Source organism: Tinamus guttatus, unplaced genomic scaffold (assembly GCF_059628265.1).
Source record: "Tinamus guttatus ecotype Peru unplaced genomic scaffold, ASM5962826v1 Tinamus_guttatus_pri_ptg000459l, whole genome shotgun sequence".
Lineage (NCBI taxonomy): Eukaryota > Metazoa > Chordata > Aves > Tinamiformes > Tinamidae > Tinamus > Tinamus guttatus.
In genome coordinates this window covers 4,220,296-4,245,435 of record NW_028288993.1, presented here as the reverse complement: position 1 = coordinate 4,245,435, position 25,140 = coordinate 4,220,296, and the positions used below count along the sequence as shown (strand labels likewise).

Genomic DNA, 25,140 nt, shown 5'->3' with positions numbered 1-25,140 from the left:
TTTTCGCCTCCTTGTTGGCTCTTCTCTAAAAACTCTAGAAACTCTCTCTCTTTTAATGATGACACCATGATTTTTCAGAATTACCACCCGCCAAAAAAAAAAAAAAAAGAGCTAGAATCCTATTCTTTTCCTATCCACTTATATGAATAAAAAAAGTTCTTGTGGTTCCCCCATCATTTCCTTCTTTCCATGGAGTCAAGCCCAGAACTACACACTCGAGCACAAGCAGGCTCTTTCCATAACGACATCACAGCCCCACACCACACCTCACACAATGCCCCAGTTCCACCTCGCCCGGGGCGGGAGGGAAAGGTGCTGGGCAGCCACCATGGAGCGGGGACACGGAGCCTGCCAACGCGCGTGATGCGTGCCCAGCACCAGCCCCCGTGGCCCGGGCGCCTCTTGCACGATGGACGAAAAGGCGGTGCTCAAAAAGAGAGGCTATATCGTGGGTGTCACGCTGGGGGAAGGCTCGTATGGCAAGGTGAAAGCAGCCTACTGTGAAAGATTGGAAAGCAAAGTGGCAATAAAGATTATCAACAAGAAGAAAACTCCTCAGGATTTCTTGGAAAAGTTTCTGCCCAGGGAAATAGCTGCTTTGAAATGTATGGACCATCCCTCAATAGTCAAAACTTATGAGATATTTGAGACCAATGTTGGCAAAGTGTACATTGTGATGGAGCTGGGGGAAAGGGGAGACCTCCTCGACTACCTCAAGAGCCATGGAGCCATGAAAGAGGACATCGCCAAGAGAAAGTTTCTGCAGTTGGCGTCCACCGTCAAGTATTGCCATGACATGGATCTTGCTCACAGGGACCTGAAATGTGAGAACATCCTTCTTGATAAAGACCTCAACATCAAGCTGTCAGACTTTGGCTTTTCCAAAACCTTAACTCGGGATGAAAATGGGCAAATTGTGCTCAGTAAAACGTTCTGTGGGTCTACCATATATGCAGCCCCTGAGCTGCTACAAGGCATTCCTTCTAACTCCAAGATTTGTGACATATGGAGCTTGGGAGTCATCTTATATATCATGGTCTGTGCATTAATACCATTTGATGATTCTAACATCAGAAAAATGGTCATAATTCAGAAACAACACAGGATTCACTTCCCCAGGTCTAGAAATTTAACTACGCTGTGCATGGATCTCATTTACCGCATGCTGCATCCAAAAGTGTCGAAGAGGTTGAACATAGATCAAGTTTTAAGCCATCCTTGGTTGCAGACTCTAGAAGCCCCAGTTCATTCCTCTGTGGACACTGATGAGGGTGAGGATTCCCAGAATGTGTCTGCGCACAAGGGGCAAACAGACCCATCTCCTACGGCTTGCAACCTAGAGGAGGATGAGTCTTCTACCCCGGAGACAGTCATTGCAGTTTTGAATGCTGCCAGCATTATGTCCACTGCAGAGGGAGATGCACCAGGCACTTTGACAGATGTCACTGGAAGAGCAACTCTTTAACAGTTTGACCATTAAAAGTACGTTACTATCAACAATATTCATGATATCTCCCGATGATACCTTGGGACTGAAAGTTAGATTTACACAGGTGAACAGCAGGCAGTAATCTAGGTTAAAAGTTTACATGCCCTCTCCAGCAGCAGAAAACTGCTCCACCCAGAGTGCTTGTACTGAAATCCAGAGTGCTTGTATTGGAAACTCAGGTTTCTCCACAGAGAAAAAGAGGAGCTAAATGCTAGATGCTTCGAGTGAGACTATACGAATATCTTTTCTTCAAAATCAGAGGAAAAGATTACAAAATATAGTGTTCTTTATAAAATTCTTCCATTACTATAGAGCATGGCACCATGAAATGCCACCCTGGAAGCACTTTGCAAAGCTTTCTAATTCTGCACCAGTTCCCATAAGATCCACGTCCTGGAAAGCCAACGCATTTACCTTGCAACACAGCAACTTAAGGCAGCAAGTCTTGTTTTGGATGTCACTCATCTCCAATCGCTCCTCTCCAGCCTCACTATAGAAGGTTTCCTGGCAAAGCAGGTTTACTCTCTTCTTCATTATCTCACTGGACTTCTGCACCCAACTTAAGGCCCAGGTAATTTTTCCCTGGATTCACTCTGGGGTTTACTAACACTCCTTCCCCCCCACCCCCTTCTCTCTCTCCCCTAAATGAACATTTAGGTCTAGATTTGAATTTAAAGGTGCAAGAGGAGGCAAGAGGAGTTGTTTAGCAACAACTCAAAGTAGCAAACATTGCACAAGACAACTCCCTCCCACCCATGGAAGCGGAGGCATCACGCGAGCTGTAAAAGAAGTGAGTGTGGCAAGAGAGCTGATCTGTGCCATGAGGAAGGCTGGGGCTGGACGGTTCAGCTTCAGGGAGATGGAGCAGAGCTGGCTGTGACACGAGCCAGGCTCCTACCCCTTCCCTGCTCCCTCCGTCCTTTGCGAAGCTCTGCAGTCTCCCCATTTTTGAATGAGCTGAGGATAGTTATCACAGGATATTAGCAAACTCCTGTGGCCTTAAATCCTCAGCTTCTCACTATTATCTTCATGCACTCAGCATAGCTTCACATACAAAAGTAACCCACGCTCTCCTTAAAAGCCCCGCGCAGCCAATAGCCATCTGCCTTAAAGAAAAGATGGCTGCAGCCTCCGTCTTACAGTTGGCTTACGAAGTGCTTTATATTTTCGAAGCTGGCATTTGTTCTCTCAACAGCCGCAAGAAATAGCCAGCCTCACCCCACAACAGGAACAACTGCACAGGCTGGTAGGGTTAGGCGTGGGGAAGTCACCATGCATGGCATGCACACGCCTCAGCATCACCAAGAACTCACTCACCAAACAGGACTAACTCTAAACGCTGTCACTGTTGGAAATGCAGCTTCCAAGAGGCAGGGAGCAAGGGTGAGTGCAGACCCCTCCAAACAGCTCCCTTCCTGTGTCAGGATGCAGGCTCGGATCTTCTGCTCTCCCCACTCCACCTGTGCCTTGCTCCTTACGTGCTTCCTGGAGGATCTGTAGCCAGGTCCTTCCCAAGGACACAGCTCTGTGCTAGACCGTCCTTTGATCAGACCCAACACGGACAGTCTTGTCCTGGCATCAAGTGAGAGCTGAGGCTTTGTTCTCACCTCCTTGAAAGGTGTCAACATCTGCTGATGTTGAGAATCATTTCTTTATGAATAACAGGAAGAGGAAAAAATAGGAGCTACTTGTAATCACAGGAGAAAAGTTCTAGAGAGCCTTTTTTAAAATCAGCCTTGCTAACACACATCCTAGATCTTGCCTTTGACCACAAAAGCAATTCGGGTGTTTACAATAGATGTCCAGGCCTATCTTGTACTCTTGGCAGAGTTGAGGACATCCGCAGAGCCTGACAGACATGGAAAAGCCTGCTGCAGACCCACACACTGCTAGAGCAGCTGTAGATGCCAGCGGGGATATCCTAACATATTGAAAAATGACAGAGCTTCTGGTGAAATCTCTCCCATCCCTACAGAAAACTCTCCTGAGGGGATGATCTACCTTGCATTTGATTTCAGCCAAGAGAACAGAAGGAATTTACATTTGGTTAAGGATGCATCACACTGTCAAGCTTTTGTGAAGCTCAAGAAGTCATCAGTGCTTACACAGCCACCACGAGGCCTTCCAGCATCAAAGCACCAGCCTTGTTCCGCTTTCCCAGGAGTGGTCTCCCAAAATCCGACGCCTCTCCCCTAAAAACATGGATGTCTGCCCACATCACCTGCAGACCTCCCACGTATAATTTTATACACGCCTGCTTCGAAGCGCCTCCAGTCTGAGTCTGGATCAGTCTTCAGCCCGAGCGCTTCCGTGGCTCGCTGTGTTCCTCCAATTTGGGAGGGTGGCGTTCCCGGTCTGCGGAAGCGAGAGTCACTGCACACGTGAAGGAATGTGAATCAACATGAACATCTAGATAAATCATCACATGAATGGCACACTCTGCTTGCTGTCCTCCTTGTGGAAACAATTCCCAACGGGTCTCCATCACCCACTACTCCTCAAAGGGCAGCATGTTACATGTCCCTTTTTCTCTTATTTCCCCCTTGAAAGGTTGGTCCCAAGAGGCTGCTGGGGGAGAAGTAGCAGAAGCAAAAGCAGGTTTCAAGCCAGACTAGTCCCATGCAGGATTTCTGAGAGAGAGAAGGGTCTCTCTTTGCTCTCTCCATCCAGCAGAGATGGGGGATGCTCAGGGATACCCCGGCATCCGCTCTGCTGCAGAGTACCTGTGTGTCTTACCCGTCCACATGTCTCCACATTGCCCTTCAAAGTCTCAGTCTGGGAAGCAAGAGGGAACTGTCACAGAGCAAGGGGACAGCTCCTGTCCAGGAGCCCCCATCAGCACATCTCCAGTCCCAGCGATGCCCCTAAGCTGCAAGAAAGGCCATAGCAGGATGCACCACTTGGTGACACAGGGATGTTGGCCCTGCCGCTCGCTGCCCAGCCGCTTTCTCTGCCCTCACAGGAGAGGGGGACATTCAGAGCTCCTCTGCCCCCAGCACTTTTTTCCCAGCCCTCACTGCCCGGGAGGCACCGCGGCGCAGAGCGCAGCGCCAGGCCCCGGCCGGAGCGCGAGGGCTGGGACAGCCGGGAGCAGCAGGAGCGCGGAGGAAGGCGGAGGAGGGAGCTCAAGCGCAGGCCAGGGCCTGTGCACCCTCACAGAGGGGCCCTGCATTTCGGGCAGGCAAGCAGGTCATGGGATCGTGAAAAAACATTTAGCCAAGATTTTGTGGCTATTTAGTCAGTTCAGTCCTTAAAGGGCATTTCTGAAAACATGGAAGTTAGTAAATGGATTCTCTTTATATGCATACATGAATATCTGATTAACTTGACTGCCTAGCTTCAAGAAAACATTTAGCCTTTATATATTTCTAAACTAAAAAAAGGAAAAATTATTCGTTTCACACAGTTGTTATTCCTATCAATGCCATGTTGATTGGAGGATTTTTTTTAAATGAACACTATGAAACTCAAGTGCTTTGGAAGGGTTTTCATAGCATATTCACAGCCAAAGAACATGAGTTTTAGATATGGCAAGTGACAGCTCCCCTCCAAGATAAAAAATGCAGCAAGATCCAAACCCTCACAGAAGCTGGAGGCACTCCCCAAAGAGCTGTATAAAATTTTCCCTGGGTTAGACATCGCCTCATTATAGCAAATATCAAACCTGACAAACATGACGTAGACTGTCCTGTGTTTTGGTGTGGTACAAGTGTAAACACTGGGCTCTGCCCGCTTCCTGCTCCAAGGTGCTCGCTGCCTCCCCGGGCACAAACACTCATCTCGCATTCAAAGGTCACCTCATGCGGGGACGAGCACAGCTCTGCGGGCAGCCTATGCACACGTAAAGCAACTCTGATTTTGGGGATGATTAGGAAAACTAGCCCAAAACTTCAAAGAAAGAGGGAGGGGGGAAGCCCCAGTTTGGCTGTATCATTTCTGTTCTTTAGAATGACATTGTTATCCATTCTAGTGAACTACATACAACTGTTCGTGGCCACGGTTTCATCAAGTCTTTGAAGTTGCACACGTGGGAGCTGAAAGACCAATTTGAAAAAGCTGAAATCAAAACAACAAAACCCCCAGAGGCTGATTATGGTGAAGCAATCAACATGCAAAACAACAGCTTTTGAATAAGCTGTTAGCACAAGGTTTCCTCTAGAATACCAGAACCTGGAAGTCAAAACACAGCTCAAGCATCAAGCAAGGAGGGTTTAAGAAGGCAGCAGCAAAGCCTACAAAAGCAGCCAGCCCTCAGCAATGCAAAACACAGGAGCTGAGCGAATTGAACCTTCAACCCAAAACAGCATAAGGAGAGTGCTGCTTCCTTGCACAGTGAGCCCATTTAACTGGCTTCCCAACACATTTTGAAATTTCAAGATAACCAGCAAAAAGTGCTTGTACTAAATTTCACTGTATTAAGAGGAAGAAAAAGAAGAATGAGGGGAAGAAAATATTCCAAAAGTATAAATACTCCAAGAGTGATATTTCACCGAATTAAGTTACTTCAGAAAAAAAAATCCATACTTTTATGCTTTAGGAAATGGCTTGTTTTGTGAACGAGGTTATCATCAGTCAATTTCTTGTCCTTTTTATCTCAAGGAAAACACATCTAAAAATGACCAAGCAAATCCTGAAGACGCCACCCCCAGGAACAACCTCCATACGCGTGTTATTTTTTCCTTTAAAAAGCTATTAAAAATATCAATTAAAGAAAGCCCTAAACATAATCATTCCCTGCCAAATTATTTTAACACACAATTGAGTACCTGACTAACATATAAGCAGATACAAAAAGTATTAGAACCATTTTATAAAAGATGAAATTAAAAGGTTTAAGCTACATCCATGCCTTTGGCAAAGCTTAACACAAAGACCACTTATGAATGAGGTAGAGCTCAAACCGATGCTTCCCGGGGCCCTGATGCCAAGTTTTGCCCTGGATCGCAGCACCCCGTAGCTTCCCCATGGGGCTGGAAAAGCTCCTTCGATTCCCAGGATTTGTGACATCACAGAGCCGCAGCGCTGGGCACCCGCGGGCCCCGGGCGGCGCAAAGCGCCCGGGCAGCCACCATGGAACGGCACCATGCAGCGTGCTGGTGCGGATGAGGCGCCCCCGGCCCCCCTTGCTCACCACCATTCCCATACGATGGAAGATATCATGGTGCTTGGGAAGAGAGGCTACAATGTGGGTGTCACGCTGGGGGAAGGATCATACGGCAAGGTGAAAGCAGCCTACTGCGACAGACTGAAATGCAACGTGGCAATAAAGATTATCGACAAGAGGAAAACGCCTCAGGATTTCTTGGAAAAGTTTCTGCCCAGGGAAATAGCTGCTTTGAAACGTATGAACCACCCCTCAATAGTCAGAACCTACGAGATATTTGAAACATTCGTTGGCAAAGTGTACATCATAATGGAGCTGGGGGTAAGGGGAGACCTTCTGGACTACATCAAGGTTACCGGAGCCATGAAAGAGGACATCGCCAAGAGAAAGTTTCTGCAGTTGGCGTCTGCCATCAGGTACTGCCATGACATGGATCTTGCTCACAGGGACCTGAAATGTGAGAACGTCCTTCTTGATAAAGACCTCAACATCAAGCTGTCAGACTTTGGCTTTTCCAGACCCTTAACTCGGGATGAAAATGGGCAAATTGCGCTCAGTAAAACATTCTGTGGGTCTGCTGCTTATGCAGCCCCCGAAGTGCTACAGGGCATTCCTTGTAATCCCAAGCTTTGTGACATTTGGAGCCTGGGGGTCATCCTATATATCATGGTCTGTGCATTAATGCCATTTGATGATTCTAACATCAGAAAAATGGTCTGGGTTCAGAAACAACACAAGATTCACTTCCCCAAGTCCAGACACCTGACTGCAGCATGCAAGGACCTCATTTACCGCATGCTGCAGCCAGATGTGTCTCTAAGGCTGAACATAGATCAAGTTTTAGGCCACCCTTGGTTGCAGACTCCAGAACCTGCACAACCTTCAACAGCACCAGCTGAAGAAGAGGGCGAGTGTTCCCAGAACCTGCAAGAGCAAAAATCTGAGCCAAACCAGCAAGCAGAATCCCAGCCTGCAGAAAAGGAAGGAGAGGGGGAAAAGGAATCCTCTTAGTTATAGCTGGTTTTAACAGTATCACAGCAATTGATCCACTCGTGAATTTCTGATTCTGCAAACCTTTCAGAAATAGTCCTTGTCTTCTGCTTTACAAGCAAAGCATGGAAGATGCAGTGCACCTGCTGAGCCAAACAAACACCTTAACACTACTCTACCCAAAAGGCCTCTCTCTGATACGGTTTGCAGGGAGCAGAAGTTACTGCCAGATGCACGTTAGGAAGCTTTCCTTCAGGTCACTGTGCTGTTGACGGGCATTTGCAGATCACTGCTCGCCTCTCAAGCTCCTGTTTGCACTGGCCGAAGGAGTCGCACGTGCATTAGCCACATTGTGGGTTCAGTACCACAAGGGCAGGGCAGGTTTTTAGGAAGTGTCAACTGATGTCCAAAACTGTATGTGTATACTGTTCTCAAGGTACTAACTCTCTGACAGGCCCCTTGTACACTCAAGATCATCAGTTTAAGCTCTGGTCAAATTAAAGAGAAGACCGCTAAAATTCTGGGTCCTGTCTTAGTATATACACAGTTGGAACATGGAACTGAGGAGCTTACAGACTTGACTGTATCTTCGTTTTTAAGTCATAAGACCTATCCCCCTTTTCTGCAAAGAACAAAAGGAATTTTAACACGCTAGAGAAAGGTTTAGTCAACCTTTGAGCAAGTATTACCACATTTTATAAATAGAGATATCTGTACACAGAAGTATTGAAACGCAGTCCACAGGGTAATTTTAAAAAGAGAAAAATATCTTCACAAAATCCTTGCTGTTTTCCAAGAGTCCAAACTTTTCTCTGCCACTGCAGGAAGCATCCACATGCTACAGCAGCCTTGTACAACATATCCCTGTGGTTCCAAGGGAAGTTATAGCACAATAGAAAATGTTTTGTTTCCAAAAAACACATCATAGGCTACTTGAGTTATGTGGTCTAACAGCAGAGCTGGTCCCAGATCTAGAAACTTCTGGGTCCTCTTCTGACAGCTGCACATAGATACCGCTTAATACTGATGGTTCCACAACATCCAGTTGGCAGCTACTTCAGTATCGCCTTGATGATGAAAGGAATATTTTTAAGAAATCAGAAATTCGTTAGAAGAAATCAGATGCCTTTCTTCTTTTAGGAAGCTGCAGTAAATTGTCTGTGATTGATGTAGTATCCTGAGACACTGGTGTCTGAGACACTGTCCTTGGCAGCGGGGTGCCGGTGGGGGTTCGGGGCCCACCGGCGGGGGTCTTGTAGCCAGGCGTTCCCGTGCGGGCCGGGGAAGGGGTATAGCTGGCTCGCAGCGCTTTGTCCGTGTATTTACTTGCAGTCCTGTTTACCAGCCGTTGCAAAGCTGGTGACATAGCTGGGCTTAGTCCTTTGGGAGTAAGGCTGGAATAGAATTTAAAAAAAATAAATATTTTACACTAAAAATTGGCCATTTATCAGGAAGAGCATCAATACTGCTACAGGAGAGCTTGGTGACCACTTCCTCCAGGCCAGACCCACTGGCTGGAGAAGTCATTTTCCAAGCTGGTAATTGCAGCCCATCTCTCTAGAGAGCTACAGTAACACAGATACATCTAATGTCCCTCCCAAATATGAACAGCACTGCCTGTCTTTCCCTTGAGCCTGCTCTGTCCTTCGTGTGACCCAATTAAGCAAGCCTTTTCATGCCTCTTCTTACTGCAACGTGGCAGGTCATATTTCTGGAGCACTGCCTAGGTGCTGTAGGGCAGAACAGTAAGGCTCACAGGAGGGAAAAAATCAAGATCAGCCACCAAACGCATTTCCTTGGGAATTAAGTCTCTTTTTACTTCTGAAACATTTTAGCTTGACTGTACCTCTTCCTGCTTCCAGCACTGTAATTCCACCCTTTCTGCATACATTGATTTAAATCCCCAATTCTGCTGTCAGGCTCTGTACAGGCAGAATACAAGTCTTACCTGGCCAGGTTTTCTGTGACTTTTCGAAGGGCCTCCTGCTTTTTTGCTCGGTTTTTAGCGGCTACTTCGTTGGCCATCTTAAGTCCTAGCCTCTCACGGCGCCCAGGCTCCAGTATCTATAAATATACCACATAGTTCACTCATCAGAGTACCAATATGAGTGCTGCATAAATGAGTCAAAGCACCTTCACAGTTGTACTGCAGCCCACAAAGATCTAAACTGGGGAGGAAGGAGGACAGCCCACTCCTCTCTGCTGCTACACAAAGCCAGAGAGGACACAGGGAGACCTTCAGCCTGCCTTAACAACTAACAAAATTGGTAGAACCAGTTCAGTCAAGGAAGCAGCCATTACCTCTGGCATTTCCTCCTGCTGTCTCTCCTAGGCAAACAATGTCACCTGTGTCTTGCCCAGCCTGGCCTGTAGCCAGCCAGCTCACAGGCAAACACACACATTGCTAAACAGTGGGCAAACCAGTCAAGGGCTTCAATATCTGACAAACCAGAGGCCCACACAGCAAATTACACCTTTTCTAACTAAAGGGTCTCAGGCGACATGGGCAGGTGCTATTAGGAAATCCAGGGTACCTTTTCTGCCCAAAAGTGATACAGCTGCCTCTGATTGTGATAGCAGAAAGATGAAGACAGAGGGAAGCCAAAGATTTCTACTTTCACATGTTAAACTCAGAGAAATCCAACACCTCTCCAGCTTCTTCAGAAAGCCACTTTGTTTGAGCCTATTATAAAATATTGAGTCTCATCCTCTCACCAGCAAGGAGTGTTCCACCCAGGTACCTCCACCAGGCAGCTTTCATGTGGAGCCACGTCCACCTCCACCCTCCCAGCAGAATCTAGATCATTATTCTCAAGGACTGAAAACACAGCCCAGATGCGTCACACACCTCACAGCGACGTTAGTCTGCGAGTTAATCAGTTCTTTCCCTTTTTAGTGTGCCCTCCCTTCTCCTCCCACAAAAAAGGAGGGATGACATGCTGAAGCCTGGCATGAAATACCTTGAAGGCTGGTCCAGGTGTTCTGTCCACATATGGCGTTTCTGATCCCTCTAAACGCAAAGGGGTGCTTTCAATTTCACCATGTCATAAAAGGAGATTCATTCACACCTACAAGAAATTACAAAAGTCAGACTGATGCAAGATATTTTTGTTTAAAAGAGAGAGAGAAAGAGAGAAAAAAAAAAGAGAAAAAAAATCACAGGGGGAAGGAAAAAAAAAAATCACATCCTGTGTTTAACGATAACATGTGGATCCTATTATGAGGGCATGATCCTAAATCCACAGGATTGCCTATAGCTGTGTTACTCTCTAGGTTGTAACACTACCACTGTCCTTTCAACATGTTTATTTTTCCATTTTCTGTGCTTTTGCTTAGAGACACTTTCATTTTTTTCCTTCTACAGCATTAGTCTTCCACTCTGCTATGAAAACTCCTTAAACACACAGTGAACCATGGAAAAAGGGTAGAGGACTTTAGACAGATGTAACAGACAGACATACTCTCAGTTTGTCTGTAGGCTAGCACGTGACAAACTGACTTTCCTAACAGCTACAGCTGCAGAATAGGTTCCAAGAGCCTGATTAAATCACTGGCTAGAGAATCTTACTGTCCGAAGTCAGAAAAAAATGCATTTATGCTGCAGAAAGGAGGCGTGCCGCAAATGCCACCTACAGGCTCTTCAAAGGAAGAGCCTCACTTTGTTGCTGGTGAGGAAAGTCAGGGAAACATAGAATCATAGAATCATAGAATCATAGAATGCTTAGGGTTGGAAGGGACCTCTAGAGATCATCTAGTCCAACCCCCCTGCAAACGCAGGGACACCTAAAGCACGTGGCGCAGGACTGCATCCAAGCGGGTTTTGAAGATCTCCAGAGAAGGAGACTCCACAACCTCTCTGGGCAGCCTGTTCCAGTGCTCTGTCACCCTCACTGTTAAGAAATTTTTCCTTAAGTTCCTATGGAATTTTTGATGTTTCAGTTTCCGGCCATTTCCTCTAGTCCTATCAGTGGCCACCACTGAAAAGAGACCATGACCGTCCTCTGCACTCCCTCCCTTGAGGTATTTATATACACTGATTAGATCCCCTCTCAGCCTTCTCTTCTCCAGGCTGAACAGGCCCAGCTCCCTCAGCCTCTCCTCATAGGGCAGATGTTCCAGGCCCCTGATCAGCCTTGTAGCCCTGCGCTGGACTCTCTCCAGCAGCTCCACATCCCTCTTGTACTGTGGAGCCCAGAACTGGACACAATACTCCAGATGCGGCCTCACCAGGGCTGAGTAGAGGGGCAGGATCACCTCCCTCGACCTGCTGGAGACGCTCTTCTTAATGCACCCCAGGATCCCATTGGCCTTCTTGGCCACGAGGGCACACTGCTGCCTCATGGTCAGCTTGTCGTCCACCATGACACCCAGGTCTTTCTCTGCAGAGCTGCTCTCCACAAGGTCGGTCCCCAGCCTGTACTGGTGTCTGGGGTTATTCCTCCCCAGGTGCAGGACCTTGCACTTGGCCTTGTTGAATTGCATGAGGTTTTTCACCGCCCAGTTGTCCAGTCTGTCCAGGTCCCTCTGGATGGCAGCACAGCCCTCTGGGGTATCGGCTACTCCTCCCAGTTTGGTATCATCAGCAAACTTGCTGAGGGAGCACTCTGTGCCTTCATCCAGGTCATTGATGAATAAATTGAACAGGACTGGACCAAGGACTGACCCCTGGGGGACCCCACTAGCCACAGGCCTCCAACTAGACTCTGCACCGCTGATCACCACTCTCTGGGCCCTGCCATCCAGCCAGTTCCTAATCCATCTCACTGTGCACTCATCTATCCCACACTTCCGGAGCTTGCCCAGGAGGATGTTGTGAGGGACGGTGTCAAAAGCCTTGGTGAAGTCGAGATAGACGACATCCACCGCTCTCCCCTCGTCTATCCAGCCGGTCATTTCATCATAGAAGGCTATCAGGTTAGTCAGGCAAGATTTTCCCTTGGTGAATCCATGCTGACTACTCTTGAGCACCTTCTTGTCCTCCATGTGCCTGGAGACAACGGCCAGTATGAGCCGTTCCATCACTTTTCCGGGGACGGAGGTGAGGCTGACTGGCCTGTAGTTGCCTGGGTCCTCCTTCTTGCCTTTTTTGAAGACTGGCGTGACATTGGCCTTCTTCCAGTCTTCCGGCACCTCCCCCGTTCTCCAGGATCTTTCAAAGATGATGGAGAGCGGCTTAGCTATGGCATCTGCCAGCTCCCGCAGCACTCTGGGGTGCATCCCATCAGGGCCCATGGATTTGTGGGTATCGAGGTTCCTTAGGTGCTCTCTGACCCAATCTTCCTCTACCCAGGGCAAGTCTTCCTCTCCACCCGCTTCTTCTCTTGCCTCTAGGGCCTGGGGCTCTAAAGGGCTGCCCTTGGTAAACACCGAAGCAAAGAAGGCATTGAGCAACTCTGCTTTTTCTGTGTTATTTGTAACCAAGGTGCCCATCCCGTCCTCCAGCGGACCCACGTTCTCCCTGATCTTCCTTTTGCTGTTAATGTATTTGAAGAATTTTTTTTTGTTATTTTTAACGTCCCTTGCCAGCTTGCCTTCCAGCCGTGCCTTAGCTTTCCTTGTCGCATCTCTGCACTCCCTGACTATGTTCCTGTATTTCTCCCAGGGGGCCTGTCCTTTTTTCCACATTCTGTATACCGCTGCCTTCTGCTTGAGCATTGCCACAAGCTCCCGGCTCATCCACGCAGGTCGCCTGCCCCCTCTGCCTCCCTTCCTACACACAGGGATGCACTGTTGCTGGACGTGGAGGAAGTGCCGCTTGAAAACTAACCAGCTCTCTTGGGCCCCCCTGCCTTCTAGAGCACTAGCCCATGGGATTCTACCGAGGAGGTCTCTGAAGAGGCTAAAGTTGGCCCTCCTGAAGTCCATCGTCGCAAGGCTACTTACAGCCCTGCCTCCTCCTCGTTGAATCCTGAACTCCACCAACTCATGGTCACTGCAGCCGAGGCTACCCCCCACCTTAACATCTCCTACTAGGCCCTCCCTATTTGATAGCACGAGGTCCAGTAGCCCACCTCTCCTCGTCGGCTCCTCCACAACCTGCGTCAAAAAGTTATCGTCGACGCTCTGCAGGAACCTCCAGGACTGCTTATGCCTGGCTGTGTTGTCCTCCCAGTTGATGTCGGGGTAGTTGAAGTCCCCCATGAGAACCAGGGCCTGTGACCGTGAGGCAACATCCAGCTGCCTATAGAAGGCCTCATCAACCTCCTCGTCCTGGTCAGGTGGCCGGTAGCAGACACCCACCACAGTGTCTCCCACATTAGCCTGCCCTCTAATCCTTACCCACAAGCTCTCAACTCGCTCATCCTCGACTCCCAGGTTGAGCTCCATGCATTCCAGTTGCTCTCTCACATAAAGAGCAACTCCACCACCTCGCCTTCCCAGCCTGTCCTTCCTAAAGAGCACATAGCCTTCCATGGCAGCACTCCAGTCGTGCGAGCTATCCCACCACGTCTCTGTGATTCCGATGAGATCATGACGCTGGGACCGCACACAGATCTCCAGTTCATCCTGCTTATTCCCCATGCTTCGCGCATTGGTATACAGGCATTTCAGGGAAGCAACAGAGGCCACAGGTTTCCCAGGAGGGGTGAAAGAGGACCCTCTGTGATCATTTCCTACCCTCACTTCCCCACTACCATACTCCCGCTGGGCGCCATCTGACCTGGGCTGTGCGGTACTGCTTGCCGCGTCAGTGTGCCACTCCCCTTCCCCCTTCTTGCCTAGTGGTTGGTGAAGGAAAGCTGAACACTCAGAGACCACATTTGAACTAGAAGAATCACAGACTGGTTAAGGTTGCCAGGGACCTCTAGAGATCATCTAGTCCAACCCCCCTGCTCCAGCAGGGACACCTAGAGCACGTGGCACAGGGTGGCATCCAGGCGGGTTTGGAAGATCTTCAGAAAAGGAGACTCCACAGCCTCTCTGGGCAGTCTGATCCAGGGCTCCATCATCCTCACAGTAAAGAAGTTCCTCACATGGAAATGGAACTTCTGTGTTTCAACTTGTACCCATTACTCCTAGTTCTATCACTAGCCACCACCAAGAAGAGATTGGCTCTTTCTCCCCTCAGGTATCTGTATATACTGATAAGATCTCCTTTTGGTCTTCCCTCCTCCAGGCTAAACAGGCCCAGCTCACTTAGTCTTTCCTGATAAGATAGGTGCTCGAGTCTCTTAATCATCTTTGTTGCTCTATGCCAGACCCTCCCTAGAAGCTCCACATCCCTCTTGTGCTGGGGAACCTAGAAGAAAATTCCTCTGTTCTACCTAGAAGTAACCCACAGGTAACATATCTAAACAAAAAGAATCTACAACACACAAGTGTATTAGAAGAGAGAGGAAGCTAGAAAGCAGTAGAGGTGGAGAAAACCATAGGCTAGACCACAAAGCAAGAGAAGCCCCTGTGTGCCAGTTTGAACCACCACTCAGCAAACTGCCCAACACACATTTTTTCATGAGGGCTCCCTGCTTTGCTAGATGGGCAATTAAATTTTTTTGAAGTTTAATGCTTGTGAAAAGTTTGAGATCCTTTTAGGCACTAGAAAAGTACTGCCCAGGAATAAAACAAGCTCCATAGCACCCCAGTTGCCCCGAATGCCTCAACCTATGTGATTCTAATGCAATTGCAAGGCAGTGTGTTCAGAGCTCAGATACTTCACGACTTCTGTCTCCAGTACCTGGAGTAGAATTTAAGCACTGAATCAAGCTGACACACACTACACACCAGACAGCCACCAGCTCATGAGACACATGCAGACAGACTGCTTACCTACTTGTCTAAACATCAACAATAATATCCCACTGCTAGATGGACAGTGCATTGTGATAAATGAAACATTAATCCTCTTACATCACAACAGCCAAGACAATTCTCTTACCAGGAGCAGGAGAGGGTGTAGCCACAAATCCATATCCATTCACTTTTGGAGACTCCTGGGGTATCAGTTCTTTCCCATCTGGTCCCACTTTGCCCTGTTTGTACTGTAAAAAGAGAGACGTCGTTCATTTGCCTTTGAAATCAGCTCTATCCAGCACACACACAGTTCTGCTTTACGAACAACACGGGAAGGTAGAATCTAACAAGGTTTTGATCAGAAGCAATAAAAGTCATCTAACCTGAGCATTGAGTGCTGCAGCTTGTTGGAGCTGGGATTTGCTCACGGCTTGACTAAAAGGATCCTTCACAAAACGGGTGTTTCGATGGACAACTTCCCTGGGCTTCTTAAATATATCATCCTCATTGGGTACACCTGGAATGATACATACAGATTTTTAACAAAAAGTTCAGGTACTACTAGGCAATGTGCCCTGAAGTCCCAGTGAACATAAGACTTGCCATGCATTTCTATGTGAGAATCCAGCAGCAAGTACAGTCATTTATCTCCAGCAATTCAAAATAATATTTGCACTAATCTATGCTGTGTAACACCTGAAAGCTATGAATAAATTAAGATTAGACTTCTGTGGAACATCAAAGTACAGAAAATACTGATTATACATTTACAAACAGAAGCTGAGATTACTTCATGAGTTGCTGTAGGAAACTACATCTTATCTGAACTTTTTATCAGAAAAACAAAATACAGCATAACCAGAAAGAACTGCTTAGTCGATTTGTAGAAATACTAATAGCATTGTCTGGAATGAGACCACCCAAGCCAACAGCTCTCCTGAAGGCCCCGCACACCTCACCGGTAGGATAATACATGAGGGTATTCCGAGCTGTGTACTCCCACGTCTCCAGCCCAGCTTTCACATTTTCAAGGGCCTGCTGCTCTGCTGATGGAAGTGCCAGGTTGTTATTTCGTCGCTAAAAGGAACAAACAAAGAAAGAAAGAAAAAACAGATCTGAAACAGAATCCTGCATTCTCCTAAGCAGGCATACTCATCTGGAAGAGTTCAGTCCCTCTTCAGCTACGTGCCCCCCCACACCCTGCATCCGCATGGCAAAAGCCCCCCCCCACTGACGACAGGCAGTCTAAAAACATCTTCTTCCTATGTGGGCTTGCAAACAGGAGCTCCATATGAAGTTCTCGCATAAAATTCAAGTGAAGACTAAAGGCTTAACTTCTCAGAATTTGTTTATGATTTTGTTCATTTTGTCTTGTAACACTTATACTGGGTTCAAGGTTCTTTTACTTTTTCCTCAATCCACAAATCAAAAGTAAATCATTATCTTCATTGCTCAGAAAGGGAAGACCAAGTTACATTGTCATTATTTTAGATATGAGTAATCTACAAGGCCAAAGCTTGGGAGCATTCAAACATTTCCATAGGCAATACAGCCACTGAAGCATCTGACATTCACACTCTTACCCACATACTTGTAACAGCATCCTAGTACCACTGATATTAACGTGCAGCAAGTGGAAGGCAGTCAGCCACTGCTAAGTTACCTCATTTGAAAGTTCTCACACTAATCAAACCAGTCAAATACTTTCAGGAGCTGCATGAAAGAGATTTTAACCGATATTGTCTGTAGTGGGTATCACCTATGTATTTTTTAAAAGCTATATTGTACTGAACACATCAAATGAGGCATAGGAATTTTTTCTGCTAAATATATAGGCACGTTGTCCAAGAAAGGACAAGGTCTGCTCACAGAATGCTGGCTGGCAGAAAGACAAAGAGCACGAGCACAAGAGCAGCTCCAAAGCTTCACTCTCCTCTCTCTCAGTAACCTGATCTGACACAACCCCTGGGCTTTGGGAACATTCGCCTGCTCTCCACCTTTTAACTCTGGATTACAACAATGAATATGCACAAGGGGCCATGGAAGGCATATCATTACCACAGATTCTTTAAGGATTTACATTAGCTGGGATAAAAAACATAACGCTCATGTAAAACAGTAAGAACACTCAAAAATCAGTGCCAATCTTCATTAAAAAGCACTACAGTTTAAATCTGTCACTGACATCTGGCAACAGAGTCAGCTCCTCAACACAACTGATCTAGAGAGACTGATATATCACCTCCAAAACATCTCCTCTACCTCCCACTAAGCTAGCTGAAGACGACAATTCTTCAGCACAGCTAGCCCTATCATGTACAATATTTTGTATTAGCAGCTGAACAGGTTATTAGTGGTAATAGAATAGAAAATGAAAAAAAAAAATCTAACTACAAATAATAAAAGGCTGATGGACAAACATCAGGAATGGCTGCTCTCCGCTGGATTGGCCCTTATGGAACAGATTGCCCAAAACACTGGTACTCGTGCTTAGTGCTTCACAGCCCTAAAACTCTAGGCACAGACAGATCATCAGTTCTTCAGTGATAAAGTCAATATTGGCCTTGAGTTACAGATGGAAAAAAACAGATTACTTTTTGTGTCATTTCAGAAGAAATGAGATACACTAAAGTCATATGCCTACCTGGGCATACTCCTCCTCTGCACTGTACAGCCAAGCATGTTTGACTTTCTCCTTCTCTTTAGCCACTTCCATGATCTGCTCAAATGAAGCATTATCTTCACTCGTGTGTTTTGCTAAGAAGCTGTCCAGACTGGGAAGTTCATCTTTATCATCTTTTTCTGCTTCTCCTAACAAGAGGAGGGGAAGAAGCCCGAGAGTAGTTAACATTTCCCTTTCTAGAAAAGGGCTGTACGTAGCTCTTAATCCCCTCTGAGGGCCAGCCTTCTACTGACCCACTAACAATTAAAACGAAGCTTGTGAAAGGAAAAAAAAAATGTGTACACAAAATAGTACCATAATAAGTTATTTTGGAAGATGTATAACCAATTTTCACAAAAAAATTAGCATTTGTAGCTATTCATATTAAAGGAAAAACACAAAAATGGCCAGCTGCTAGCAGACATTTTTAGTAGTATATGAATCGTTCTGTCCCTGGTTTGTTGCTTACTGACAGAATTAATTTTGTGTGACAAGAAAAAGAAGACAAAAAGAAGTCTTCAAAGAAGTCAACTGAGTCAAGGATTTATATAGCCATAAAGAGATTCACAACTGGGAATTTACAGAGTTGTAAAGTATTACATCACATCTAACACCAGAGTGACTCTTTTTACTACTATAAGGCTAAAGGAGATGGCTTATATATCTGCTAAATACCTCAAACCATTATCAAAAAAAAAAAAAAAAACCCAAACCAAAAAACCTCACACCAGTACTTTTCAGCTGCTAAAGAATTTAGCCAAACAAACAACATTCCCTTACCTTCCTCTGCAGCTTTGAAGCCAACCTTGGATTTATTGGCAAGTGGAAGACGTGGATGCACTTCAGGGGTTTCAAATGTGGCTGGAGTAACATCTGTAACAGAAAAGGATTCCTGTGGTTACTAGAGCACAGAGCAGAACAGCGGCAGTGACATTTTGCAGCATAGCAAGAGTCATGAGCCAAACAAGTCACAGAAGATAGTTACAAAAAGAGGAACTAATGAATTAAAGAGCTGTGAAAAGCGTTCAAAATATTCTATGCAATTCAGTTTCAGCCACTGAACAAAATTTTACTTTCATCTAAGATAATACTTGTCTCCTACTGAAAATGGCACAGAATACTAAAGCTCCTATATATCTGCCATAGTATCTATGGCCTCACCAACAAAAGCAAGCAGAAATGTTAATGTGGTAACAACATCAATGTAGGGCAGTGCCAGCACCTACAATAGGGGAAGGAAAGGAAGGCACTTGGTGACACAATGGCCTTTGCCATGGGAGAGCTAAACTCCACAGCAAGAACTTATATAGGCACTGGGCTTTAACATAAGAAGCATCTGAATATCTTAAAGCAAGTACACAACTGTACACTCCACACTTGCTCTGCAAAGCACTGAAAATCATGAGCTTTCAACACCTTCTTTCTTCCTGAGTATATTACCGTGTTATACTTCTACATGTACAGTAAAAATACCTAACGCAATAACAATGATTCAAAAATCAGTCTAGGATTTTTGGTAATAAAATACTGCAAGTTATAACAAGTAACATGCTCTTGGGGACAGGACTGCCAAAATACGCCAGTAGGATGGGTTACTCTATAGTTGTTTTTCTAAAAAATCATTTTCCAACAAATTATTAGCCACCATCAAAAAAGTCCAGCGCTAGATACTAAACCCCTTAGAGACCAGACACTGGCTACCGCCCAACAGAGTGTATAAAACCGCACACAGTATCAGTGTTGATGCTTTAAAACAGTCATAGTTTGCATGAAGATGCATAAAAGGGAACAATGACATTAGATATAAACACTTATGTCTTTGGAAGGTTCTAACAAATAAGCAGTGAGGTCCCCACCTGTTAAGGTGAGTTTTTCACTCTCTCACATAGCCTAGGACATAGAAACGACAAAAGAAAAGGGTTTGTTTTGGTTCAAATGCCGATACTCATGGCTGGAAGGTGAAACCGCCGCGGGTTGGTGCTTACAGGGCGCGGGCGTGTCCCGGGCCGATCTGCTCAAGGAGGAGCCGAACTTGATGGCGATTTGCCTCATCTTCTCCAGGTCGCCGCTCTCCTCCGCCTCCAGGTACTCCTTCTGCGCCCGCAGCTTCTGCACGTCGGGGAAGAAGTCCCGCTGGATGATGCTCTCCAGGCCCTGCGGACAGACACACACGCACCGCGCGGGCCGTGAGCGCCGCGCTCGGGCCCTCTGGCCCCGGGCCCCGCGGCGCCCCGCGCCTCACCTCGATGTAGGCCTCCTCGTCCAGGATTTTCTTGGGGCGCTTCACGGCCGCCGCCGTCACCATCGCGGCGGCCCGGGGCCCGACGGGCACCAGGGCGCGGGACGAGGCGGCGGCCCCCGACCCCTCCATGGCGCCGCAAACGGCCCGTCCCTCCCCGGCCGCCGTCGCCGACGCAACGCGCCGTGACGCAACGCGCCGTGACGCAGCGGGAGGGGCGGTGCGGAAGGGAGGTGCTCAGCGCCCCGCCCGTGTGGGCGGGCGGGCGGAGAATCATAGAGCGGCGCGCGCGCGGCCAGAGCGGCGCCGCCAGGGCCGCCCCGGTTCCCATGGCAACGGCGCGGCCTGGCGGAGCCCGGCCCGGTGCGCGGGGGCCCGGCCCGGAGCGGGGCCCCGTGTCCCGCCGTGGGTCGGGGCAGCGGCGCCGCGGGGAGGCTGCGGGGAGCGGGGCCGGCGGCGAGTGGCGGGGTCTACATGGCTGCGCGGGGCGGCCTTGTTTACATCGCGTTTCACGTGTACGAACACACGCGGGGGAGCGGAGCGCCCGGCCGGAGCCCACGGAAATCTGTGTGTGTGTTTGCCAGGGAAATCACCTCAGGGAGCTCCCGCATCGGCGTCGGGGGCAGCTCACGTGTCACAAACAGCGCACACTCATTTGCAGGGTGTTTTTTATATCTACAGTAGTGAAATGAGCACAAACACTACGTGCACAGAGCACAGCGGCTGCGGGGGGCTCTTGATAGGCGCACGCCCGAAACCGCTGTGCGCTTTGGGCTCAGGCGCCTCAGGGTCACGGCTTGTGCTTTATTTGTCCCGTGGAAGGACTGCGACATGAAAGGCGCTGCCTGCTTCTACCTGCGCTCCCGCCGCAGGGCCACGGAGGTTCCCCTTGGCACCGGCGCTTCCCCTCGAGCCGCCCCTGTGGAACGGCCGCCCGAGGGCGAGCGATCCCCGGGTGCTCCCGGGGTTCCCGTGCCGGCTCACACCGCTAGCAGCTCTCCTCCGGGGACTGCTTGGGGCCTTGGAGGATCAGAGCCGACGCGGATGCCCTCTTCTGATGCCGCCACTTTGCTCGTCGATTTTTAAACCAAACCTAAAAAGCCAAAAACACGAAAGGAGGAATTCTGCACTGCATTTGGTGCTTGCAAAGGGGCAGGCACTTGCATTCCTGGACCTTACAGTGTGGCACTAAGGATACTGCCATGCATTTCCCCATATAAAAATCCCCTGCACAGTTGGCTTGACACAATCCTGCTCAGATACCTGTAAGGGACACAAGGGAGCTGTGACCCCCACAGCAAACACTGAAATCCTACAGGCAGAAAAATGGGACGTAGACCTGGGTGCAGAGTTGTATCAGCAGAATTAGGTGCCTGCTTGTGTGTATGTATTTATATAGGTGTATCTATGGGAATGTTTATGGGGCTAGGCCACCAAAATAAAACAAACCAGCAGAACTGTTTTATACTTTTCTGTTTTATGCCAAACCTAAGCTGTGTTTTCTTAAATACCTAAGAGGGTTTTTTTTAAGTGAAGCCCTGGAAAAAAAAAAAAAAAGATAGACTAATGCCTGGGACTGGGTTCTACTGGGGTGCTTTGTAGCAAATGGAGTGGCAAAATACTCATCCTGACACGTCACCAAACAGCAGGATCTCACCTCTACCCTCTCCTCCTTCAAGTGAATGCGGTTTGCGAGGTGCTCCCTGGTGATGACGTCTGGGTACTGGTTCTGATGGAAAAGCGTTTCCAGGGCCTGCAGCTGCTCCTCGGTGAAGATGGTGCGATGGCGGCGTGTCCGGCGCTGGATCTGCTGGAAGCTCTGCCGCTCGCTCGGGCTCCCCTGGGGACTCTTACAGGCCCTGACCGCAGAGTGCAAGAGCCGCATGGGCCAGGGCAGCCTGGCGTCTGCGAAGGAGGAGTCACAGTCAGCACCGCCAGGAGACCAAGGGCTGAAATAAAGACCCTGCTCAAGCGGGACCTGCACGTGTAGCTTGGGAGGAGGGAGCACAGCCAGCAAGGGAAGGCCTCAGGACATCACTTCGGGAGAAGGGCACAGGCTGTGTTTTCCTTATTTACCTACCAGCTGCAATATGACCAACTCCAAAAAATCACTGGAAACCCACAGCCCAGGTAGGGAGGAAAGAGATGCCTTTCAGTAATGAAATGGGGGATTTTCGAGCCCTCAGGCTTTAAGGCTTTTTTTTTAGCCCGAAACACATTTGAAGGGTTTGATACCTTTTTTTTTTTTTTTTTTTTTTTGCTAGATGCAATCAAAAAATCTGTCCTTCTAATGACAAATTAGGTTCCCCAGGGCTAGTGCCCGGCTCAGTGCCTTGGCACCATGACCAGGACAGGCTGCACAGAGACTTTCTACTCCTGAACACCTCCGCCTTTAAGTGTTGAACAGTAAAACAGCAATGCCCGGTAACAAATACCACCTGCAGTTTAACACCTGCTCTTAGAAGTGGTGCTGAGAACGGGTCCAGCTGCCTCTGGCCGGGCAATGCAGCAGGCCGGGCACTATATGGGTGCTATAAACCCGGGCTTATCGCCCTGCCCCGCGCGGACACCGCTGTAACGCCCCTTGCACAAGCCGCGTGCAGCGAGCGCAGCCCGACACTCACCCAGCCAGCGCGGCGAGTCCTGCAGGGAACGGGCGCTCGTGTGTGAGCAGCAGCAGCAGCTGCAACCTGCAGCTTCCAGCTCTTCCTCGTCGTCGTCGTCAGGCAGGGAGCCGGCTGTGATCCCCTCGCGCTCACACAGCCGCGTCGGGGCACAGTCCAGGAGCCCCCGGAGGCACAAGGGCACCAGGACCGGGGGGCTTTTCTCCGCCGGGCTGGCGAGGATGTTCTCGATGCTGAACGAGCACTGCAGCTTCGGGCCCCTCCTGCCACCGCCGACGCCGGGCGCTGGTTCCGAAGACATCCTGCACCGGGAGCAGCGGCCGCGGGGACGGGCAGCGCACGCAAACGGCACCAGCCCTCTAGGAATCAGCAGTGGAGTGGGGTCTTACAAGGAAAAAGACCTCTTACACTCAGGTAGCTTTTAAAGCAGACCTTCGAAGCCATCCAGCATCAGCGCTTTGCCTTGGGACTTGGAGTGACTGTCATTCCTGCACCTGAGTTTGTATTTTATACACTCCCTGACGCACACTTTTTGTTCGTTCTAACCTAGCTGCTTTATGACAGAAGCCATCCTAAATATATATATATAGAGAGAGAGATATAATCCCTTTGGACAGAAAACCATAAACCCCTCTGTGAATAAAATAAATTCTAACTAATCTTGGTAGCTTTGTGAAGGGTTAGTGTGGATCTAAGATTTAGCTAATCCCACAGAAATGACTCAAGAAGGAAATCTGATTTCTCCATCTCCGGCATAGGTCTGAGGTGGTTATGATCTCCATTGTGCGGGAGCCTCCAATGCAGGGAAGGGGGAGGATAGCTGTTCCCAGCCTGGAAACGGACCGGAGGATTAACACCTTAAAAGAAGCAAATTATCCCTTTCTCTGTCCAAATGAAAGCTTTCCCATCAAGAGAGACCTGTCATATCATACAATATGAGAGAGAAGGAGAGTTCAGCTTAATAAAAAATCATTTTTAATGCTAGTATAGCCTTTGGCTGCACCAAAACTCTCTGTGAAAGTTGATTTGTTTTCTGCTTCGAGCATAGAAATCGTATTTTCCCTCCTTCCCCTTTCCCCCACCTCCACTGCTTTAATCACAGTAATAATACAGGTGCTTTGCATGTGTCTAACATACGCTTTGTGGGGATTCAAAGCCCTTAACAAATTAGATTAGTGGCAGCTCACGGCACCTCTGTAACACAGATTAGCGGTGTCTAGTTGCCTGCATAGCCGCCCACAAGGGGATCAGATCAGCTGTAGCCCTGCTCACAGCTACAGCAGAGTTTGCAAGGGCAGGGGATGAGCGGCACCTCGGTGTGAACGGCAACAGCGAGGCCCGGCAGTCACTCACATGGGAACGTGGCCTTGAAGCCAGGGCTGACCCTGACGGAAAACCCCATGGGCTGTGGGAGAGAGCGCGGCTCGCTATGCAGGGAGTCCAGAGCAGCCAGGAGGGTGTTTTTCTTTTTTTCTTTTTAATTATTTTTTCTCCTACCTTGTCCACCTATTCTGATTTTGCAATGTAATTTATAGCTACATTCAATAAATCTGTAAATATCTGCTGTAGACTTAAGGGAAAATGTAGCCTTGTGGTCTGTTCAGTGCTACCTTGCTGACACACCAGTGCCACCGGAGAACCGAGTTAGCACAGGAGAACTGAGTTAGCACCGCTGGTCACTACGCGTTGCTCCCTGGCTTCCATGGAAATGCCTGAAACAGGGACGCAGGGGATGGAGGTGCCCTGGCTCCGCTCTCCCGCGCGCTGGGCAGGCCCAGGCCAGCGAGCTGGGATCAGATGGACTGTGGGCAAGCAGGATCCGACCCTCTGCTCCCAGCTGCAATAACCACACGCCCCAAGCAGATTAATTCTCATTCCCCATCCGTAACAAAAGCCGCCTTTCCCTGCTTCCCCTGCTTGCCCTGCCTTCGCGCTGCACATGCACTTAGCCTATTAGTATCTCTGCTGATTGCTTTCTTTCATTTGTCCCATACCTTTCACTTCAGAAAATGGACTGGTAATACTTCTTTTATCAAAGAATTATGGGATTTAGGACCCAGATCTTACAAAGAGACTTTTGATAGCTGCTGGTAATCAAATCCCAATCGGCAGACACTTCTCTGCACCCTGTTACCAGGGAGGAATAAAGGAAAGGGATTATTGATGTTCTGTTTACTGAGCCTGCAGGAGATAGGATCGCTGGGCTATTTCATACTAGAAAAGAAATGGAAAATAAAACAAGAAAGAAAAAAATGCAGACAAGAGGGGACAATATAGATATAGATAAAAAAGAAAGAAACA

The 25,140-nt window shown here is 48.2% G+C and overlaps 4 protein-coding genes across 4 annotated transcripts; 2 read left to right on the top strand and 2 right to left on the bottom strand.

The window, feature by feature from the left end:
* Positions 1-394: 394 nt before the first annotated feature.
* LOC104567403 (testis-specific serine/threonine-protein kinase 1-like) lies at positions 395-1,465 on the top strand. The gene has a single exon (XM_010214216.2). It carries the CDS (start codon positions 410-412, stop codon positions 1,463-1,465), a length of 1,056 nt encoding a protein of 351 aa, XP_010212518.1. The 5' UTR covers positions 395-409.
* Positions 1,466-6,620: 5,155 nt separating this feature from the next.
* LOC104567404 (testis-specific serine/threonine-protein kinase 2-like) lies at positions 6,621-7,634 on the top strand. The gene has a single exon (XM_010214217.2). It carries the CDS (start codon positions 6,636-6,638, stop codon positions 7,602-7,604), a length of 969 nt encoding a protein of 322 aa, XP_010212519.2. The 5' UTR covers positions 6,621-6,635; the 3' UTR covers positions 7,605-7,634.
* Positions 7,635-8,245: 611 nt separating this feature from the next.
* On the bottom strand, positions 8,246-20,347 carry ESS2 (ess-2 spliceosome associated protein). The gene is given in 11 exon segments (XM_088532343.1): positions 8,246-8,977; positions 9,532-9,647; positions 10,544-10,622; positions 10,624-10,651; positions 15,460-15,562; positions 15,698-15,831; positions 16,274-16,391; positions 17,959-18,125; positions 18,757-18,849; positions 19,962-20,130; positions 20,219-20,347. Coding segments are annotated over 11 exon segments (1,422 nt in total). The 3' UTR covers positions 8,246-8,691.
* An 856-nt stretch (positions 20,348-21,203) lies between these two features.
* Positions 21,204-23,140, bottom strand: GSC2 (goosecoid homeobox 2). The gene is made up of 3 exons (XM_010214219.2): positions 22,840-23,140; positions 21,873-22,120; positions 21,204-21,308 (listed from the first exon to the last, which is right to left on the bottom strand). The coding sequence occupies exons 1-3, from the start codon at positions 23,138-23,140 to the stop codon at positions 21,204-21,206; spliced, it is 654 nt and encodes a 217-aa protein (XP_010212521.2).
* Between the last annotated feature and the right edge of the window lie 2,000 nt (positions 23,141-25,140).